The sequence below is a fragment of the Canis lupus genome, chromosome 6 (assembly GCF_003254725.2).
Source record: "Canis lupus dingo isolate Sandy chromosome 6, ASM325472v2, whole genome shotgun sequence".
NCBI lineage: Eukaryota > Metazoa > Chordata > Mammalia > Carnivora > Canidae > Canis > Canis lupus.
The window spans coordinates 25,540,284-25,562,012 of NC_064248.1; the positions used below are offsets into that span (position 1 = coordinate 25,540,284).

At 43.5% G+C, this 21,729-nt stretch overlaps 1 protein-coding gene across 6 annotated transcripts in view; it reads right to left on the minus strand.

Moving 5' to 3' along the window:
• The window catches only part of VPS35L (VPS35 endosomal protein sorting factor like), a 115,511-nt gene that overhangs the window by 70,959 nt on the left and 22,823 nt on the right, over positions 1–21,729 (minus strand). For 3 of the 6 annotated variants that reach the window (XM_049110921.1, XM_035717448.1, XM_035717450.2), the window contains 6 exons: positions 19,939–20,052; positions 16,012–16,096; positions 11,389–11,448; positions 3,452–3,548; positions 2,688–2,735; positions 1,349–1,442 (listed from right to left, as the gene is read on the minus strand). In XM_049110921.1, the coding sequence (XP_048966878.1) occupies positions 1,349–1,442; positions 2,688–2,735; positions 3,452–3,548; positions 11,389–11,448; positions 16,012–16,096; positions 19,939–20,052 (498 nt within the window). The remainder of the gene's footprint in view (positions 1–1,348; positions 1,443–2,687; positions 2,736–3,451; positions 3,549–11,388; positions 11,449–16,011; positions 16,097–19,938; positions 20,053–21,729) is intronic. The other 3 variants (XM_025416373.1, XM_049110922.1, XM_025416376.3) reach the window with 1 other exon arrangement.

The window sequence follows — 21,729 nt, forward strand, 5'->3', positions numbered from 1 at the left end:
GTTGATACACACTGTGACTCTGTCTTTATTACTCTATTATGTGACTCGTAAGTTTGAATTATTTGCTCTGTTCAATGAGGGAAAAGGCAGGGGAGCAAATATGCAAATGAACATTCTTGCATCTCCTCCATGGGACCCAACTGCTTTCTGCACCCAGTAGGCCCTCAGCAAACATGCACTCAGGAGAAGTATTCAAGCTTCAATAGGATTCCCCAAAGCTGAAGCTCTAGGAAACATACCTGACATTCCTGTATAAAAAAATCCATCCCAAGTTTCAAGCAGAGGGCAGCATATAAACATTTTTGCCTCTGTTACCAATGGGGAGCAGGTTGCCCTCAAGTCCAAAGCTTTTTTTTCTTTCCTGGTATCAGGGAACAAACCTATAGAAAGTGTCCTTCATAAGGATGTTTGCTATTCACTCTGAGGGCACTGTGATTTCTTTGTGATACCTGAGACCATAGGGCTTCTCGCCACTTGCCAGATGTCACGTAAAAGCCAGTCAAAGGCTAGCTACTAGTTCTTGCTTCTGATTTACAAATACTTATGATCACTGGCAAGGGCCGGGGGAGGCTCCATAGCTTCGTCCTCAAAGAAGTCTGCAATTCATCAGGATCCTACGAAACAGGGGCAATTTAGTCTTCCCTCTAGGTGAAGAATGCTGATAGGACTAGCAAGGAGGACTCTTGGGGCAAGCTGACGGTGGGCAAAGCCCCCTCAGGAGTTGAAGATGAATAACCAGAAACTCTCCATGGGTTGCATTTGTCATAAATGAAAATATCTGATGTAGAAGCTTCACAGTACTTTAAGAGAGAAAAGTGCTAGATGATTTACATCAGAGCAGGTGCAAAAAGAGGTCTGTAGCCTTCCATGGCTGGGCCACACAGACCCTGACGCCTGTCACAAGGGACAGACCACCCCCACCAACTCGCACCCTATGCCAATTCTTCAATGGAAGAGAGAAACTAATAAAACAATCCAATCCAAGACAAAGGGAAAGCAGATTTCAAGTCAATGAAAAGCAACCTATCAGCCAAGAGGCCTCAGGAGCCTCCCTCCCAGCAAGAACTGGAGGAAACAATTAATTCTGAAAACCAGTTCATTTGTAAGAAGATGACCTCAAACGCCCCCTAATTAGAGTTATGGTAAATGGGTCTACTTTAAAATTAATTTTTAGAAGAAATCCTACAGTTGTGCTTTCCGTGGGAGAGCTATGCTCTAAAATTAGCAGCGAATGAAGTCGTTCTTGTAGTGATTTGCAAGGTGCTGGGGAGGGAGAAGCCTACATGAAGACCTGAAGAGAGAGAAAGCAGCCCCATCTGTGAGCAAGTGGGGACCCGACGTGGCCTACCCGGCACAGATAGGCCCTGGCGTACACTGACACCAGTGGGTCTCCGATTCCGCGAATCATACACGTCAACCGGGGCAGACATTCTGAAATCCCCCTGTGGGAAATAAAAAGAGGGCAGCATTATACTCCATGTGAGAACTGTCTGTTCTCTTATTTTTAAAATAAAGATAAAGCTACACTTCCTCAATGCGGGGGGTGGGAGGGCGGAAAATCAAGTTTCAGAGACAAACCAAGGCCAAAGTTTGCATTTTCTAAGGCAATGTAACAATCATCTCTCTCTTTCTGGACACAATTCATTCACTGAATGGCTTCTGTCATCTTCACCATTTGCCCAGTGCTAGAGTCTGACCTTTCCTTTTTTGCCTGTTTGAGGTCCCGTTTATTTTATTAATTTAACAGTTTCTGTCTCCCAATTATTTTCCATCCTCTGATCCACTCCTTGATCTTCTTGCTGGAGCTGTATTCCTCTGGCACAGACTGTCTCCTGCCATCCCCCTTCCTAACACCCAACTCCTGGCACCTCAGGCTGACGTGAGTGATACCCCATCAATGAGAATTGTGACTGATTTATTTCTTCTGCAATATGGGACTCTGCCTCGGCATTATCCACCCCAAATAGGGAGGCAAAATAATTTAGCACCAATGTTAGCCCTAAAAACTGCCCCAGGTACTCTTCGATCCAAATCACATTTGGGACACATTCTAAAACCAATAAAACTCCTTCACTAGGGAGCACTGTGAGTTGGTCCCTGGCTTCAGAAGGTTTATTACCTATGTGCTATTTGATATGACCTAATGTTTTGTCGGCCATACAGAACACAGATCTGGTTTCCCTGAGCCCTGGAAGTGACGCTCAAAACAAGGCCCAAGGTAACCCAAAGTAGCATGGGGCTCAGGGGCAAAGGCCCACCATCTTCAGCAGCATCAGCAAACACTGAGCGTGGGCCCACTATGTGTCAGGAACTGCTCTCAACAAACCCTCACGGACCTCTTTGTATGGCCTCATTCACAGAGGAGGAGACTGAGGATCAGAGATGCTGAATAACTTGCCAAGACCACACAGCTCCTGAAGGCAGAGCCAGGACTCATCCATGAACCACTCAACCAACTTCTCGTAGCTTGAGTTTTCTTCTCCATAAGATAGAAATTATAATGAGTTCTACATTATCAGGTTTCCATTTAGATCAGATGAGAAAATGTATGGAAGGTGCTTAGCACCAGCTCTGCTACACAGTAAGTACTCAGTGAAGGACAGCCGCTATTACATTACCATTAGCATGTGCATTAGAGAAATTTTTCTGGAAATGTTATGGTTCTAGACATTTAAGAAGAACCTTACATTTTGGAGAGGAACTTGTTACACTTCAGGATAGATGCTTCCACGTAACTACAAAAATATTCCGTTAAGGAAGACATTTTCCAGACAGCCTATTCCCTATGGCAAAAAGACTAGACCACTCAAGAGCAGAACCAAGCATGACTTCAGGACAGGCAGCCACAGTCTCTCACCAGCCCAGAGAATTACCTTGCCTAACAGCTTGTGGTTTCCATTGTTGGCTTTCAAAGTTTCATACTTATTTAAAATAGACTTCAGAAAAAAATTACATGCTGATTCACGGTGGTGTGCTCAAGTTTAAACTGTGTTTTGAGCATTTCCAATCCATGCTTCATGGGGAAAGAATAAACTTTAAGATAACCAAGATTCATTTGTGTATAAGTCAAACTCTCTGTTCTTCAAAACTGGCATCTGTGCAGAGAAGCCTGACCCTGTTCTTTTCAAGTTTTGGGAACCAGAGAAAACACATAAAGATGAAGCATTTTAATTGAGAGAATTAATGTGGGAATGTTCCTCTAGGAAACAAAAGCCTGGTACATGGCATCATATTCAAAGTAAGAAAACAGGACACTGTTTGGGGAAGGAGGAATCCAATGGGCTTCGACAATGTGGCTGGCCCTGGATTTCCAGGCTAGCAACCGTAACGGGACCAAACTTGCAACAGGAATTTCAGGGCATCCCATCACATGGCTTCTATTAATGGTACAACTCTTTCAGCCTATCTCTAAAATCATTAGACCCCCCCCCAAAAAAAAAAAAAAGGATACAATCTTGGAATGAGTTCCCTGATGGAAGCAATCTTGAAAAACCAATTTAAGCATGTTTCTTTGGCCGTGTCATTTACATTCTCTGGAGAGAAGTGATCTGCAATACAAAAACAAGACCCAAATCAGTCCTGCTAATTCTTCGAATCTGTTACAGCTGCTACAGGTCCTGAGAACGGTACAATGGAGAAGAAGGGGTAGCCTGTCCAGTTCTTCTAGCTCTTTCCTTCCAAATATTATTATTATTAGGAAACAATTGGTGACAGTGATAGCCCACATATGAGGCTTTCCAAATGCCACTCAGACATCAGGACACCTCATCCCTACAACATCCCTCTATCATACACTTTTTTTTTCTTTAAAGACTTCATTCACTTGAGAGAGAGAGTATAAGCAGAAGCAGACTCCCCAATGAGCAGGGAGCCCAATGCAGGGCTCGATCCCAGGACCCCAAGATCATAAACTGAGCCAAAGGCAGACATTTAATCAACTGAGCCACCCAGGTGCCCCTAATTTTTTTGTTTTTCAAGATTTTATTTATTAGAGAAAGAGCACATGCAAGAGAGAGACAGAGAGACCGAGCTAATTCTTCAGATCTGTTACAGCTGCTATGAGTCCTGAGATAGAACATTACAATGAAGAAGGGGTGGCCTACCCAGTTCTTCTGGTTCTTTCCTTCCAAATAATATTAATATTAATATTATTAAGAAACAATTGGTGACAGTGATAGAGGCAGAGAGAGAAGGAGAAACAGATTCCCCACTGAGCAGGGAACCCGATGCAGGGCTCGATCCCAGGACCCTAAGATCATGACCTGAGCTGAAGGGAGACACTAAACTGAGCCACCCAGGCACCCCACCATACAAACTTTTATTTACTCTTTGCCAGATGCAGAGATCAAGGTGCAGAAATGGTTAGGGCACAGAGCAAGCAAATATCAGAGCTGCAATTCAACCCAGGTGGCCTGGCTCCAATACCTTCATTCTTAGCTCCTGCCTCTAACACAACCCAGAGAGTCTTGCTATACCCACCAGTAACTACACAATACAGTTGGGAATTCCAGATGCTTTAGAAACCTGCAAGTAGGGACATCTGGGTGGCTCAGTGGTTGAGCGTCTGCCTTCAGCTCAGGGTGTGATCCTGGGTCCGGGGATTGAGTCCCGCATTGGGCTCCTTATGAGGAGCCTACTTCTCCCTCTGTGTATCTGCCTCTCTCTGTGTCATAAATAAATAAATAAATAAATAAATAAATAAATAAATAAATAAATAATCTTTAAAAAAAAAAAAAAAGAAAGAAAGAAAGAAAAGAAACCTGCAAGTATAACAGGACATGTAATCCAAGCTTGTGCTCTAAATATCCCCTGGGCCAGACCAGTAAATCAAAGCCCTGAGGTGAAAAACCTGCCAGTCAAGCTGCCAGCTCAACACTTCCTCCAAACTTGAGTCATCTGCTGGCAACACCACCAGCTTCCCCCATTCTCTGTTCTCTTCCTTCAGTCATGGACCTGTCCCTTTTCTTCTGGGTATCTGGTCATCACAGCCAGGTGTGGACATGCCACCAAGTTCTGGCCCCTAGATACAAGCCCCTAGAAATGCAACTTCTGAGAAATATCTAAGGGAACACCTCCCCCTTCCTTCCTCCCTTCCTCCCTTCCTCCCTCTCTTCCTTCCTTCCTTCCTTCCTTCCTGCTGGCTGGAATGCCAATGCGATGCTGGAGCCTCCATCACCAGCTTGAACCATGAGAGCAACACGACAGAAGTCATGATCCCTGGCCCTAGGCTGGCTACCCTATCAGTCCCAACCTTTTTATGACATGTATCTTAATAAAGAATCGAAGAGAGTATGGAACAATGAAAACAACAATCAACCCACCCCAACCCAACCACTCCGCCCAGGGCATCTGGGTGGCTCAGTGGTTGAGTGTCTGCCTTCAGCTAAGGGAGTGATCCTAAGTCCTGGGATGGAGAGTCCCACATCGGGCTCCCCACAAGAGCCTCTCTCTCTCTGTCTCCTATGAATAAATTAAAAACAAACAAAAAAACACCCAAACTCATCACCAAGAAGGCCACTGTGGAACTCTTGCATAGAAATGATTTCTTCTAAATGATTTCCACATATTAGATCCCCACCACCGGATGTGCTTTATACTTTTAGGATTCAGTTAAAAAGGGGGGGTTGCTGGCTGTCTCAGTCAGTAGAGCATGCAACTCTTGATCATAGAGTCAGGAGTTCAAGTCCCACATGTGGCACAGTTTGCTTACAATTAAAAAAAAAAAAAATCAAAAAGGGAGAAGTTAGTCATTTTAGAAGATCGCAAACAAACCCTAGCTTGCAGTCCTCATCTTGTGCACAGAGTCATTTTTCATCCCCAATCCTGCTTTCTGCAACTTGATGGCACACAATTAAGGTGATCAAAACTCCGATGGAATCAGCAAAAAGATAAACCTCCAGGTACTCCCTGGCAGAGAACCGTCACTAATCACAACTGCAGATATTTTGGAATTGCAATCTCAAGTATTTACCTTATTTTTGGATGCTATAGAATGCTTCATTCATTCAAGAACCATTCACTTGCCAGTTCCAAAGGGAAGGGAATTATGATTTCCCCTTTCCTGCCCTGAACCCATGCACTTAAAAGTAACTCCCCGCCCCCCCCAAGTTCCAAGAGATCCAGACAGGAAAAGGGTTATTCTTAAATTCATTTGTCAATCATGCCTTGTGGAAAAAGGATGGGTGGGATTAATTTCCCTTCATATGACTGAATCATGGGATCTGAAACCCAAAAGCAAAAGTAAGTCTCTGAGGTCAATAAAATCCCTCACTTTACAGATGAGGGACTGGAGATTCAGAAGTGAGCTAGCATCACCATAAGGTATAAGCCACCAGCCCTGGCAAATGCCTCGTCTACTGAAGCCCATGGCTGGACGCTGGGAGATCCCAGGGGTATAGCAGTGCAAGCTGTCCCGGGTTCCACATCACCTGTAAGCTATATGATCATCTGCACATGCCAGTACAAAGGCTTCAGGCTTTCCTTCTAGCTTAAGAGATAATTTAAGAGAAAACTATGTTAGGTAGGACTTCAAAATCCTATAGCAAGGGATCCCTGGGTGGCTCAGCAGTTTAGCACCTGCCTTTGTCCCAGGGCATGATCCTGGAGTCCCGGGATCAAGTCCCATATTGGGCGGGCTCCCTGCATGGAGCCTGCTTCTCCCTTTGCCTGTGTTTCTGCCCCCCCCCCGCCGCCCCCCCCCGCCCCCCCCCCCGCCTTCTCTGGGTCTCTCATGAATAAATAAATCTTTAAAAAAATAAAAAATAAAATCCTGTAGCAAAGTGGGGTGCTGGCTGGTTCACACAACTCTTCATCTTGGGGTCATGGGTTGAAGCCCCACTTTGGGTTTAGAACTTACTCAAAAAAACCAAAGTTATTTAAATTCTTGTAGCAAAGTAAATCTTACATTCTTTTTTTTTTTTTTTTTTTAAGATTTTATTTTTATGTATTCATGAGAGAGACACAGAGAGAGAGGCAGGCTCCATGCAGGAAGCCTGATGTGGGACTCAATCCCAGGACTCCAAGATCACGCCCTGGGCCAAAGGTAGACACTGAACTGCTGAGCCACCCAGTCATCCCAAATCTTACATTTTTATACTTCATTTGCTGAACACAAATGTCTTAACTAAAAGTAATATTCTAGGCTCTCAAGAGTTAACAATACACAAGACAGACCCTGTCCTCATGAAGCTTATATTCCAGTGGAGAGAAAAACATAATAAACAGTGAAAAGAATAAGCAAGCAAGCAAACAAATCAGGTAATATCTAGTAATAGCCAATACTATGAAAGATATAAAACTAAGTATTAGGCTAGACAATGACTTGAGGGTACAATGTCATTACACAGGATGGGCAGAGAAGACTCTGGCAGAGGTGGCATTCGAGCAGAGCCCTGAAGTGCAAAAAGAAGTCTGCCGTGTTTAGATGTAGAGGAAGTGTATTCCAGGAAGAAGAAACATCAGGTGCAAAGGTCCTGAGGTAGCTATGACCTCCAGATGGTCAAAGAAGAAAAAAGCAAGCCAATGGGGCAGGCAGGCAGGAGAGAAGCAGGCACTGTATGCCAAACCATACAGGGCTGCAGCCTCGGTAAGGAGATTGAGAGTTTTCCTAGTGCAACAGTAACTCCCTGAAGGGTTCTCAGCAGAGGAAGGGCCTAATGTGACATGATTTATACTTTAGCACTTGGGCTGCTTACATGGAGAACCAATTCAGAATGTGGAAATTAATTCACAGACTTCAATATAACAAAGAGCTGAGATGCTTCTTTCTATTCCCACCTATTTTTCTTTTACACTGGTTCTTTTGTCAACCTTGAACTTCTGTGGATATCTTAGGAGGAGGGAGACCAAGGAATCTAGTTCTCTTTCCTTTGCCAAGTTGGCGACCCAACGAGTGAGAGGTCTCTTTACATAACGGTGCTTATAGGGATGTCATCTTAGCATGCACGTGAAAGGCCAGGTCAGCTAGGGACGTGCTTATCCAGATGCAGCCAACATCAGCCATGGGGAAAAACTGGAGATGGGAATGCTGACAACAACCACAACATCATAAACCCAAGATATCTATCCCATGATGGAAATAAAGTTACTTTATCATGTAGGGTGGATGGTCTCTCCACGCATATGCTGGATTAAGAAACGGTAGGGGGAAACCATCACCTACAGGGATATGTACGTTCCCTGACCCAAAAGGACACCATTATCCTTCCTTCTAAACTCATAAAATAGGTATGCCTTAGTTAAAATTCCTGAAGGTGAAGGACACAAAAATTTAAGTCACCAGTCAGAACTTGATTCAACTGGAAAGAATGAGCACACCTGCCACCAGATTTCTCTCTGTACATAATCTCTTTAGGCAGGATTCCACACAGATTTCAAAAGCTTTCTTCATAAATATTGCTAAGAGACATCCCCAAAATCACTGACATTTTTTAGAGAAATTTCCCCTTTTCCCTCTCATGTTCTTAGAACCAAAGAACACTACATGCAGAGGAAGATTTTCACTGAAAGAAGAAAAAAATTACATTATTTTCAAGAAAAACAGAAGCCTGATTTGCTTCGCTCGAGGGAAAAAAAAAGTATTGAGGAAGGAAGGGTTTTAGTGATAAAAGTGCTAATTAACAAATTTAGACAAGGACTAGAAATGAATAGATAGTCTACTATCTTGAACTTCTATAGTTTAGGTAGGAGGTTGTTAGTAATTTTTCCTTAATTGGCTCTAAAATATTGTTTGTATACTTAGTGAAAATTAGGAGGAAGGAAAATTATTGTAAATGCAAATTCAAAGGACTCTGGGGGGGTTAGACAGGTAATATAAATATTATGTGGTTAGGTGTACAACAGTAGGAAGGAGTAGATTGTGTATCAAAAAGCATTTTAAAAAATACTGTTGGAGGGGCGCCTGAGTGGCTTAGCTGGATAGGCGTCCAACTCATGATTTCGGCTCAGGTCATGATCTCAGGGTCCCGAGATCAAGTTTCAAGTCAGGCTCCATGCTCAGCAGGGGGTCTGCTTGAGATTCTCTCTCCCCCTCTTCCTCCCCCCCCCCCAACTCCCTGTGCTCACTCACTCTCTCTCAAATAAATAAATCTTTGGGGGGAAAATGCTGTTGTGGGGCGCCTGGGTGGCTCAGTTGATTAGGCACCTGACTCTTGATTTCAGCTCCGGGCATAATCTCAGGGTTGTGAGATCAAACCCCAAGTCAGGCTCCATGCTTGAGATATTCTTTCTCTCTCCCTCTCTGCCCCTCCTTCTGTCCCTCTCTAAAATAAATAAATAGAAAAAAAAAATAAAAAATAAAAATAAAATAAAATAAATAAATATTTGGGTGGGGGGAATGCTGTTGTAGGGGCAGCTGGCTGGCTCAGTCAGTATAGTATGCAACTCTTGATCTTGGGGTTGTGAGTTCAAGACCTACATTGGATATAGAAATTACTAAAAAGTAAAATCTTTAAAAAAATATATTATTGTAGCCACAAAAAACATCTATTTGGGTTTAATTTTGCTTAGAGGCAAGCATTTACTGCTGCTGACATGGCATACAAGTTGGCAAGTTTAAGTTAACTAAGTGTACCTAGATCTATTCCCAAATCCTTAAAGCTGAGAGAGAAGGCCTTTGCACTCAAGCTCCGAAGCTGGCCCTGCCTACCCCTCCAGACTCCCTGCTTCCCAATCTTTTTTTTTTTTTTTAGATTTTATTTATTTATTCCTGAGAGACACAGAGAGAAAGACAGAGACATAGGCAGAGGGAGAAGCAGGTTCCCTGTGGGGACCCTGATGCAGGACTTGATCCCAGGACCCCAGGATCACGCCCTGAGCCAAAGACAGATGCTCAACCACTGAGACACTCAGGCATCCCACTGCTTCCCAATCTTGAGATGCCTTAGAACACGGGAGGGACTGTTAAAAACATCACACATGTGATGTGGTGCAGGGGAGGGTCTAGAACAGCACCATCCAATAAGAATATGATGTGAGCCATGTTCAAAGGGATAAAACAAATTTTAATAAAATGCATCATTTAACTCAATTCATCCAAAATGTCATTTCAACATGTGATCGATTTTAAAAATCATTGGTGAGATATTTCATGGTCTTTTGTTTATATTAAGTCTCTGAACTCTAGTGTATTTTTAATACACACACCACACCTCAGTTTGGACTGGCCAGATCTCAAGTGCCCCCCCCCATGACCAGTTGCCACCATGTTGGACAGCACAGATCCAGCACAAAAGCAAGGCTCCCACTAGCTGGGCAGGGCCATGGCAAGTCTTTGGCTCTTCCCCATGGGTTTGCTCATCTGATACAAGATGACTCTCCGAGCCCTAAAGGTATAAGGAGTTCTGTCTCTTTCTGAGAAATAGCTATATCAAGTCATTTTTAAAATAGCAAATACAAAAAAATAAAATAAAATAAAATAAAATAAAATAAAATAAAATAAATAAAATAACATATACAGGGACACCTGGGTGGCTCAGTTGGTTAATTGTCTGCCTTCAGCTCAGGTCATGATCCAAGGGTCCTGGAATCGAGCCCCACATTGGGCTCCTTGCCCAGCAGGGAGCCTGCTTCTCCCTCTCCTCCCCACTCATGCTCTTTCTCACTATCTGTCTCTCTCTCAAATAAATAAATCTTAAAAAAGTAAATAAATAAGATAACAGATACATAGATGAAGGAAAGAATGAATATGCGAACAGGTCAATTATGGGTTACTGTCGCTGATGCCATCATCTAGCTGAGAACCGGAGCAGCTGGAGCAAGTTCATTGTTGTAACTTGTATAGATAAAAAAATGTTTCCTTACAGCAAGTCTAGGAATCTGAAAGGAGGGGCGAGGGGTAAGAAAAGCTGCTGCTGAGAGTTCCATGTTGCCAGATAAATCATCATTTACATGACAACAGAGATTCACTAAACAAGTTGTTACATAATAACCCCCTGAGAATTTTAAATGCATTGGCAATAAATTTAATGCACACATCACTTATGCACAGATTGTAAATTCAAAGTATCTGTTATTGATTTATTTGACATTGTTCTTTAATATGGAGTCCGTTTCTGCAATTGGCTTCTCAGGAAAGATATAAAGGAAGAAATGTCAAGCAGGTGGAGGAATTTAGGTTGGTATAAAAGTTCAGCTGAATCTAGTTGTAATATCTTCATTTTAGTGGATTCAAATTACTTGCCCAAATTCTTAGCCAGGCCATTTAAAAACCATCTAATGTTTTTAGAAAACAGAGACGATCAGAAATCTGCAAAGCTGTTTCTTCTACTTTTAACACATGAAAAACAAAACAAATCTTATACCGAGTCTCCATAAATCCTGACTTGATAGAAGCCTTCTAATCACAACTCCAGGGGCAGAGTGAAACCAGTAGAACAGCTATGACATTACCTGGTAAGACGCTGCGGTTATCCACACACATGGAGAAGATGCGCTCATACACGAGCTTTCCTGGGGACAAAAGGCCATATGGCGTTAGCATCACTCTCTTCAGGAGCAAACGTTAAATAAACGTTTGTTAATTAGGGACAGAGATGGCATTTCCCAGAGCACTTTAACTTATGATAGTATGCTGCCACCCAGTGGGACAAATTTTAAGCAACGTTTCTTTTGTTTATGTTTTTAATAAAACGAGGGGACTTGTTCTTTCTGTGACGCAGGAAAGTCATCCTTCTCCCCTTAGGGTGGGAAGCTTACAGCCAAAGGGACCACAGGTACCTCCATTCACTCAACACTGAACAGTCACGTTATGCTTCTAAGTCAGAGGCTGCAAATGGGCAGCCTGTGCGTGGAAACCAGCCAGGGGTCCATTTTGTTTGGCCCACAACACCAAGGCTCATGAAATGCTTTAACATTTTTTTTAATTAGTTGCCAAGAGGGAAAAACTTTCATTCATGTGAAAGACCAGGTTTCCTGCTTCTTCACAAATGATATGCCAAAGATGGCCCATCTCCCTACAGGACAAAAATGAGCTACGACAGATCAGTAACCGCCACTCCAAATGGCATATGTAGCACCCAGTTTGTCCCCATCTCCACCACACTGCATCTCAGCAACTGCCTGCTTCACTCAGGTATATGATCTGCCTGAAGCATCAAAATTTGAGATTCAACTAGCAAGTGCTAAAAGGGTAGAAACTTGTGTCTGTTCTGTTCACAGATATATCTTCAGTACTAAGATCAGTGCCCGGCATACCATGGATGCTCAGTATTTATTAGATGCATAAACATATTTCAGGTGATGTGGGTCATAGGTCACTGCTGCAACTATTAAAATCGCTGCTGTAGCTGAAAAGCAATCATAGACAATGTATAAACAAATGGAGGTGGCTGGTTGTGTTCCAATAATAATAAAACTTTATTTACAAAAAACAAGTGGGCAGGGGCATCCCCGGTAGCTCAGCGGTTTAGCACCACCTTTGGCCCAGGGCGTGATCCTGGAGACCTGGGATCGAGTCCCATGTTGGGCTCCCTGCATGGAGCCTGCTTCTTCTCCCTCTGCCTGTGTCTGTGCCCCTCTCTCTCTCTCTGTGTCTCTCATGAATAAATAAATAAAATCTTAAAAAAAAAAAAAAAAAAGAAACAAGTGGGTAGGGTAGATTTGATCCACATGTCACCCCTTCATCTAGCACTAAAAGCTTTATTCTGTCTGTGGTACTGTGGAAAACGCTATCAACATTGAAGGGATAGAAATTATAGTTCTATTCCTTTCCTGGAGCCTCCCCAAATTACCTTTAATGTCAAAAGTATTTCCCTGAGCTCGTGTTATTACCCCCCCCCCCCGCCCTATGACCCCATCATTCAGGGAAGCAAAGAATCACACATGGGAAAAGAGACAGGAAGTTCTAAGAACATGGAGTCAAATGACTTCACCAAGAAATGACACAAGGCTAGTACAAAGGGCAGGAAGCCATCCAACAGAAGAGAAGCCATCCAGATGCCTCTCCCAGTATGGAGTACTTACGTTACAATTACATAAAGATACTTGTTGAAAAGGCACATTGCTGGTGCCCACCTCAGAGCTAGCGAAAAATAGTATTTTGTAGGGGGAGGACTAGCAATATGAATTTTGAATAACCTTGCTAGGGAATTCTTACATACACCCAAGTGTGAGAATCATGGATTTAGACAAGCACCATGGGTCTCTGAGCTAAAATTTGCCGTGGGTGTGGGAATCAGGAATCCCTAAAAATAGTAACAAGCCTCCCTCCTCCCTCTGAACCACACTGGTCCCTAACCTCAGCTAAACACTCAAAGCACCTGGGGGGCACCTGAAAATAGGCTGGTGTCTGTGTCTGTCCCTAGAGGTTCTGACAGAATTGATCTAGGGTGCAGCTTGACCACTGGGAGTGTTTGGGGGGTTTTTTTGTGTGTGTTTTTTAAGATTTTATTTATTTATTCATGAAAGATAGAGAGAGATAGGCAGAGATATAGGCAGGAGAAGCAGGCTCCCTGAAGGGAGCCTGATGCAGGACTCAATCCCAGGGCCCCGGGATCACGACCTGAGCCAAAGGCAGAGGCTCAACCACTGAGCTATCCAGGCGCCCCTGGAATTGTTTTTAAAGCTTCCCAGGTGTGCAGCCAAGGATGAAAACCCCTGCTCTATACCATCAGTTCAACTGAGAAGTTTCCAGGAAGCCTCAAGAGAACAAACTTCAGTTTTCAGAGCCACTTGCCTTTTTCCCCCTGGTAGGAAGTGTTTTCCTTTACCTGCAGCCAAGGGCCTCCTCTCTGATGACCACAGAACAAGGTACTGGACGGTATACAGTTTTACCTTGGGCCATCACACAGCAAACCATGCTGGGCAGCTGTGTAACCTCTCACCTGCTATGGTCCATGGACCAGACTGAAAAGCACAAAACACCTTTACTTCCTCCATAAGAAGCCCACCACCCCTCTAAAACCACAAGCAATTTTTATACTTTACGTTCATATGCTAAGAGGCCTTGAACTACAAAATCATCTTTGGCCAAACGAGTTTGGTGAATTTTGTTTTCCTTTGTTACAGTAATAGACAATGGTCTTGAGAACTAACACCCAATCCTAGATTTACTGCCTTTCCTAACTTGCCATCTTATGAATCAAAAAACACTAAAATAAGTAAGTCATGGCAGTAGCAGCCACTAACATTTTCTGAACACTTAACTTTGTACCAGAGACTGTTCAAAGTCACTTACACTGATCCCGCCAGCAAGCTCTTGGGAAAGGAAAAACAGGACATGCTTCCTATGCATTCTCTTAATTAATTCCCTCCAAACACCCCCAGAGGCAGGACCTATAATGCCCATTTTACAGGGGAAGAAACCAAGGCTCAGGTGTACGCGACTCAAGAACAGGAGACACAGGCATGGGACAAAGGCCAGCTCTGTGCTCGGTACTTCTGGAAGAGCTCCAGCATGAGCCTTCACCTGTGCACAAGCTCAGAGCCACGTCCCACAACCCTGCCCAGCAACCTGGGTTAGTCACATCAACCATTAAGCACCTGCCCGCACACCATCAAGCAACCTGCCTACAGAGTAGTGTTACAACCCTGCATGTGGGAAGGATCTCAGCGCTCTGACCTTCCACCCAAGTGAGGCAGATCCCCACTCCTTTTGTAAAAGGTGAAAAACGTGCATTCTGTTCCACACAGAGCACAACAGAGTCTCCTGGAGCACCTGCAGCGGTGCTGCCTCCCGATCCTGAGGAATGTTATTCGCCACCACATCCTGACTAGAGCACCACTGGGAGCACTGTCTGGAAGTGGAGGAAGGAGAATGGTGTTGAAAGCTGGTACCTCATTTGAATGTTTGGTTTTAAAAAAGAAAAACATCCCCCTGATTCAAAATTCAAAAAAAGGCTTCGGTAACGGAGGGAAGTTTCTCTCTGGCCCATCCCTATCCACCCCACTGCCCCTGCCGGCCTCTGTGGGCTCCTGCTTCCATTCAATTTCTTGGACAAATTCCTTCTAATTGTTCTTCAGGCAAACCAAAGTGAATGTGAACCAGTATCCTAATCTCTCCTTTCTTACACAAAACAGAATATACTCCATGGCTGTTCTGTGTCTTGACTCTTTCACGTGACAACATAGATACCCTGGAGATCTCTCCACACTGGAACATGGAGCATGTCCTCACTCGTTCTTATGGGCTTCCTCTGCTCCAGGGTACCAATGGACCATCATTAATTTAACTGGTCCCCTACTGATGGCCACTTGGGTTGTTTCCAGGGTTCTGCTATCACCAATGGGATGAGTTCCCAGAGGTGAAGTTGCCAGGTCAAACGTACACACATTTGTAATTTTCACGGAAAGCAAAATCTCCCCTGTGAGCCAAGTACAAGAGAAATAAAACAGGTCTTTGACTACAGAGAGAACTCAGGGGATGCCTGCATGGCTCAGGGGTTGAGCATCTGCCTTCGGCTCAGGTTGTGATCCCAGGATGATGTTGCAAGAAGCCGCACGAGAGCTGCCTTGTCAGTCCAAGCACGAGAGGACTGTTGGCTTGAGCTCAGGTGTTCCCAGGGAAGACTGATAAAAATGGACAAAGTGGAGAGAGACCTAGGAGACCAAAGAGTGGATTGGCAGACCAGACACAAGGTACAGGGGAGAAGACTCTCAGATTTCTAGCTTGGGCGCAGGGTGCTGCCATTCCCTAGGACAGAAACCCACTTGGGGTGCTGGGAAGGGAAGCTGAGTTCAGTTCTGACAAAGTGAGTTCCAGACACTGTGACATGGCAAGGGATGGGAGCGGGTTTAGACAGGATGTGTGCTTCCTCCCCCATCCCTCCCACCCCACCCTAACTTCACTCGCTTGCTTCACTAGCCTATCAGAAGCTTAGAAAACACATAATTTAAGATTCTCTCAAAAACAGCACCCTTGTTACTGACTGGGGAGCAGCGGGGTGGCTTGATCTCCCTTGTGTTTCACTCAATTACTTGAACCACAACAGAAATTAAAGCAACAACACTACCACTCAATGTCTGGCAAAACAAATGTATTTCCTAGATTGGAAGATGAATAGGACTAGTACTTACCAAATGTATCGAGTATGTCGGTGATAAGGACAAATTTGCTTGGGTAGAACTGAATAACACTTGTGTCCGAAAGAAGCTTTGAACACTAAAAAAAAGAGAAGTGAAAAGGAAATTCACTCTGTCATGTCGGACTTGGTTGCAATGCTCCAGGCCTGGAAAATTCATTTCTACAAACTAGTGCAGGTGTTTACCATGTGCCAAGCCTCATGCAAGACACTGGAGACATAATGAGAAGCAAAACCACTGTCCTCTTGACACAGGGGGGCCAGGCTGCTCACTACAGAGCCTCTTATGGAAAGACACCATCACCTCCCCCCAAGGAAGCCAGAGGACTGAGGAATCTTATCCAGAAGAGTTTTTGCTTATACACCCAATGATGACTCCACCTTTGTTCCAAGTACTTTTCAGCATGGCTTGCTCTGGTTTATATCAGAATGGTCTTGACTCTTAAAACATCCTTTTCTATGAAATGACCCCATAAGCACATCTCCAGGATTTCTTAAACTAACATTTGGGTTTTTAAGTACAGTTGACACACAATGTAACATCAGTTTCAGGTGGACAACATAGCCCCTAGACAACTCTCTATGTAATGCTATGCTCACAAGTGTGGCTACCATCTGTCACCATAAAACATTATCACAATAGCACTGACTATATTCCCTATGCTGTACCTTTTATCCCCATAGCATCTATTATTTATCTTCACTTTAAAATTTTCCTCTAAAAGGAAACTGGACAAGTTTCAAAGAGCACATGTTTCTCTGCAACTACGATATGCAATATTGGGAACACTTTGGCTTTGCAGGGATTCACTCAATCCCTATGCCTGTATCACTCACGCCAAAGTGCTATCAACATGTTCAGCTTGCCTTTTTTTTTTTTTAACACACCGAGAGAGAGAGAGAGAGAGAGAGAGAGAGAGAGAGAGAGAGAGCGTGCGTGTGCGTGAGTGCCAGGAGGGGCAGAGGGAGAAGAGAGAATCCCAAGCAGGCTCACACTTAGTACGGAGCCCGACGTGAATTGGGGCTCAATCCCATCACCCTGAGATCACAACCTGAGCCAAAATCATGAATCAGACTCTCAACCAACTGAGCCACCCAGGAGCCCTGACACATTCTAAACCAACTCTTAATGCAAGACTACAGCCACACAACATAGCCCTAGACACCCCAGATTAAATCCTCTTTTATGAGCAGAAACAAAAAACCTATTTCTTCTTTGAAGAACAAAGCTTAATGCCCCTGATATCTTGACAAATTCAAAAGTCAGCACAAGGAACTAAATAACTCGCCAGACTCTATCATTCCAATGCTTGACCTTCAGGTACAAATACGTCACTTAAAAACAAAAGACACTTGGACCTTTAGAAGGAGTCCTTTAATATGCATTTCCCACGTGCAGAGAATGGAAATAATGTGTATCAGATGGAGAGGTGGCCTGATACAGGTTTTCAGCTTGGAACTGTTACCTAGTTTCCAACTTGTTACATTCATCAAGGGTCTTCTCAGTATTACAGCCTAAAGGTAAACAGCGTTTCTGATTGTGAAACATTGTCTTACAGCCCAAATGTTAGTGGGGGGTAGGGCCGAAGGGTGAGGGGGATGTAAGCTGTTAAAACAATGGTGTTGACACCAAACGTGGCATTTGGACATTCATAGAAGTCCACTTCCTGATGCCTTGCTTTGTGTTCTTCATATGCCCTTTATGTGAGCTCCAACTTAAACAATTGCCCCATGAGATTTCAGGGCTTGGAAAAAGCAAACAATTCTGAATCCTAGTGACTGTTTACAATACACAGCCCTTGGTTCCTAGGGATGTGACGTCTCCTGAGTTCCTACTCAGAGCCCCCCAGAGAGGAGTTACTGCCCAGTGGTGAGGTGGGAAGCCAGAATTCAAACAGAAGACTTCAAATTAAACACAGCTGGGGCTTCCCAACATCTGCGTACTGATTTTTCTCCCAAGCTGGTATCACAGAACATCGATTTTACTCAAGAGAACAGGAAGCAGAATTTTTTAAGTGCGCAGTTAAAGTCGTAATTATGGCCCACATTGAAATCCCCCCTTTAAATCACTAATTTGAAGATGCCAGTTTTTTAAAGCTTTGGTGCAGTTTCCAAAATTAACATCAGGCCTGCTAGGGTGTGTGTGTGTGTGTGTGTGTGTGTGTGTGTGTGGAAATTATGGATTCCCTGGGCACCTAGGTGGTTCAGTTGGTTAAGTGTCTCCAACTCTTGATCTCAGGGTCGGAGATCTGAGTCTTGAGTCTGAGCCTTGTGTTGAGCTCCGTGCTGGGCATAGAGCCTACATTTTAGAAAACAGAGGTGGGCACCTGGGTGGCTCAGTGGGTGAGCATCTGCCTTCAGCTCAGGTCATGATCCTGGGGTCCTGGGATTGAGTCCGCATCAGGCTCCCCGCGGGGAGCCTGCTTCTCCCTCTACCTATGTCTCTGCCTCTCTGTGCGTGTCTCTCATGGATAAAAATATATATATATATATATATATTAAAAAAAATAGATTCCTTGCTCCATGTCAAACCTACTGGTCAAAACCTTCAGCCAAGGTACCAGAGAATAGGCATTTTTGACAAAGGCTCCAAGTGACAGCTGCACTAGAACCCAGGATACACTGGGTTCGTGAGACCCACAACCTGCAGCGTCCTCCAAATGGACTAAGGAACCTACAGCCCCCAGGTTCTCAGCTTCAGAATCATCTGGGGAACTTTTAAAAATAATGCCACCTGGATCCCACTCCCAGAGATTATGATCAAGCTGGTCTGGGCACAGCCCAGATTCAGGACTTTTTTAAAAGCTCCCAAGGGATTCTGATGTGCAGCCAAGGTGGAGAAGCACTGTGGCAGACACTTCCTCAATAGCTGACTGATAAATTACTCTGCCTGAAATACTTGCTATGGAAAGGATCAGCACTGCTGGAAAAGTACTAAAAAGGGTGTTTTTCATTTGTTTCCAATTAGCAACATCCTACAAGGACACTAGGCAATTTCTAGAACATATGTGTGTGTGTGTGTGTGTGTGTGTGTGTGTGTGTGTATTTGAATAGCCAAACAAAATGAAGTAAAACATAGCCTATGGCCACGTACTAAGAAAGGAAGATGGGCTGAATGAAGTAAGCAGACTAATTAATCAGAGGATAATTACTATTGAGAATACATGGGAAGGGATCCCTGGGTAGTGCAGTGGTTTAGCGCCTGCCTTTGGCCCAAGGGCGCGATCCTGGAGACCGGGGATCGAATCCCACGTCGGGCTCCCGGTGCATGGAGCCTGCTTCTCCCTCTGCCTGTGTCTCTGCCTCTCTCTCTCTCTCTCTCTCTCTCTCTGTGACTATCATAAATAAATTTTTAAAAATTAAAAAAAAAAAGAATACATGGGGAAAAAATCCTAAAAATAAGAAAAATACAAACATAACATAAAAATACAAACAATATGATAGAAAAAAATGTGCAGAAAGAATCAACAAAAGCCACTTTACAGAGAAGGAAACCCCAATGGCCAATAAATGTGTGAAAAGAGGCTCAATCTTATTATAATCAGAGAACTGCAAATTAAAACCACAATACAATATGATTTTATTACTTCCTAAATTCGAAAGATTAAAACAGAAAGTCTGCTCATACCAAATGTTGTTAGGATGCTCAACAGCACAGACTCACACCATCCCACAGCTGCTACGAGCACATGCTGGCACAGCTATGCTAGAAAACAATTTGGCATTGCCTGGTAAAGCTGAAGAGGCACATGCCCTGCACCCAAGCAATTCTACTCTCAGGTATGGACTCCCATCTCCAGAGAGGCCAGCAGACACATCCAAGAATGATCACAGCAACACCATTCACAACAATGAAAAAAGGAAAAACCAGATGCCATCAACAGAAAGAAATGATATATCTTTTACACATCAGTAGACTCACCACTGTTAAGATGGCAAATCTAACCAACTTTGTAAAGCCAACACAATCCCTATCAAAATCCCAGTTCTTCAGGGGGAGGGGTGCAGGTAGTAGACAGAAATTGACAGGCTGATCCTAAAAAAAAAAAAATCACATGAAAATGCAAAGGACCCAGGATATCCAAAATACTTTTGGGAGAGAAAAAAAAAAAAAAAAGAACCCAGTTAAAAGATTTACACTAAACAGTTTCAAAAGTTACTGGGGACACCTGGGTGATACAGTTGGTGAAGTATCCAACTCTTGGCTTTGGCTCAGGTCCTGATCTCAGGGTCGTGAGACCCAAGCCTCTCATTGGGCTCCACCCAGCATGGAGTCTTTCTTAAGATTCTCTCTCTCCCTCTCCTCCTCCCGCGTACACTTGCACACTTGTGCATGCCCTCTCTCTAAAATAAATAAATCTTAAACAAAAACAAAACCCTCCCCTAAAGCTATGGTAATCAAGACAGTGTGGTACTAGCAATAACGACAGACTTATACAGATTTATGGGATTGACTTATAAGTCCAGAAATAAACCCTTACATCTATGGTCAGGTGACTTTTGATGAAGGTGCCAAAATAATTCAATAGAGGAAAGACAGCTTTTCCAACAAACACTGATGGAACAACCAGATATGCACATGTGAAACAAATAAATCTAGACCCTTATACTGGATAGAAAAATCACTTTGAAATGGACCATAAACCTAGATGTAGGAGCTAAAATATAAAACTTCTAGAAGAGGGGTGCTTGCCTGGCTCAGTTGCTAGAGCATGCGACTCTTGATCTTGGGGTTGTGAGTTTGAGCCCCCCAAACTATAGAGATTACTTAAAAATCTTAATAAAAAAAAAAAAACCTCCTAGAAGAAAACGAAAAAATTCTCACAAACTAGGATTAGGAGAAGAGTTATTAGCTAGAACTCCAAAAGTCTGAGCCAAAAGAAAGACAATTGATAAACTGGATTTCACTAACATTAAAAACTCTTCCACTTCAAAAGACATTATTCTGGAAATGAAGACAAGCCACAGACTAGGAGAGGATTCCTGTAGATCAGCTACTTGATGAGGAACTTTTTTTTTTTTTTTTAAGATTTTATTTATTTATTCATGAGAGACACAGGGAGAGGCAGAGACATAGGCAAAGGGAGAAGCAGGCTCTGTGCAGGGAGCCCAATGCGGGACTCATCTCGGGATTCCAGGATCACGCCCTGGCCGGAAGGGAGGTGCTCAGCCACCCAGGCGTCCCAATTGATAAGGAACTTGTATCAAGGATAAAGAATTGTTACAACTCAACAAGAACATAATGTAATTTTAAAAATGAGCAAGTCTTTTTCAACACACGTTTGGCTAACATAAATACGAAAATGGCCAAAGAGCATATGAAAAGAAGCTTAACATCATTGGTCTCCAGGGATTGCAAATTTAAACCACAAAGGAGATACCACTTCAAACCCACTAGGGTGGCTATAACCGAAGTGAGAGTAAGGCAAGCATTGGAAAAGATGCAGAGGAAATGGAACCCTCATGCCCTGCTGATGGGGTTTCAAACGCAAAACATTTTGGCCATGTCTCAAAAAGTTAACACATTCCCTTATCATAAGACTCAGCAATTCTACTCCTAGGAATCCACCCAAGAGAAATGAAAGCATATGTCCACACAAATGTTCACAAGTGACATCATTCATAACAGCCAGAGTAGAAATGACCTCAGCGCCCATCAAGTTGTTAACAGGTAAGTAAAATGTGGTTCTCCATACAACGGAGTACTAGTCAG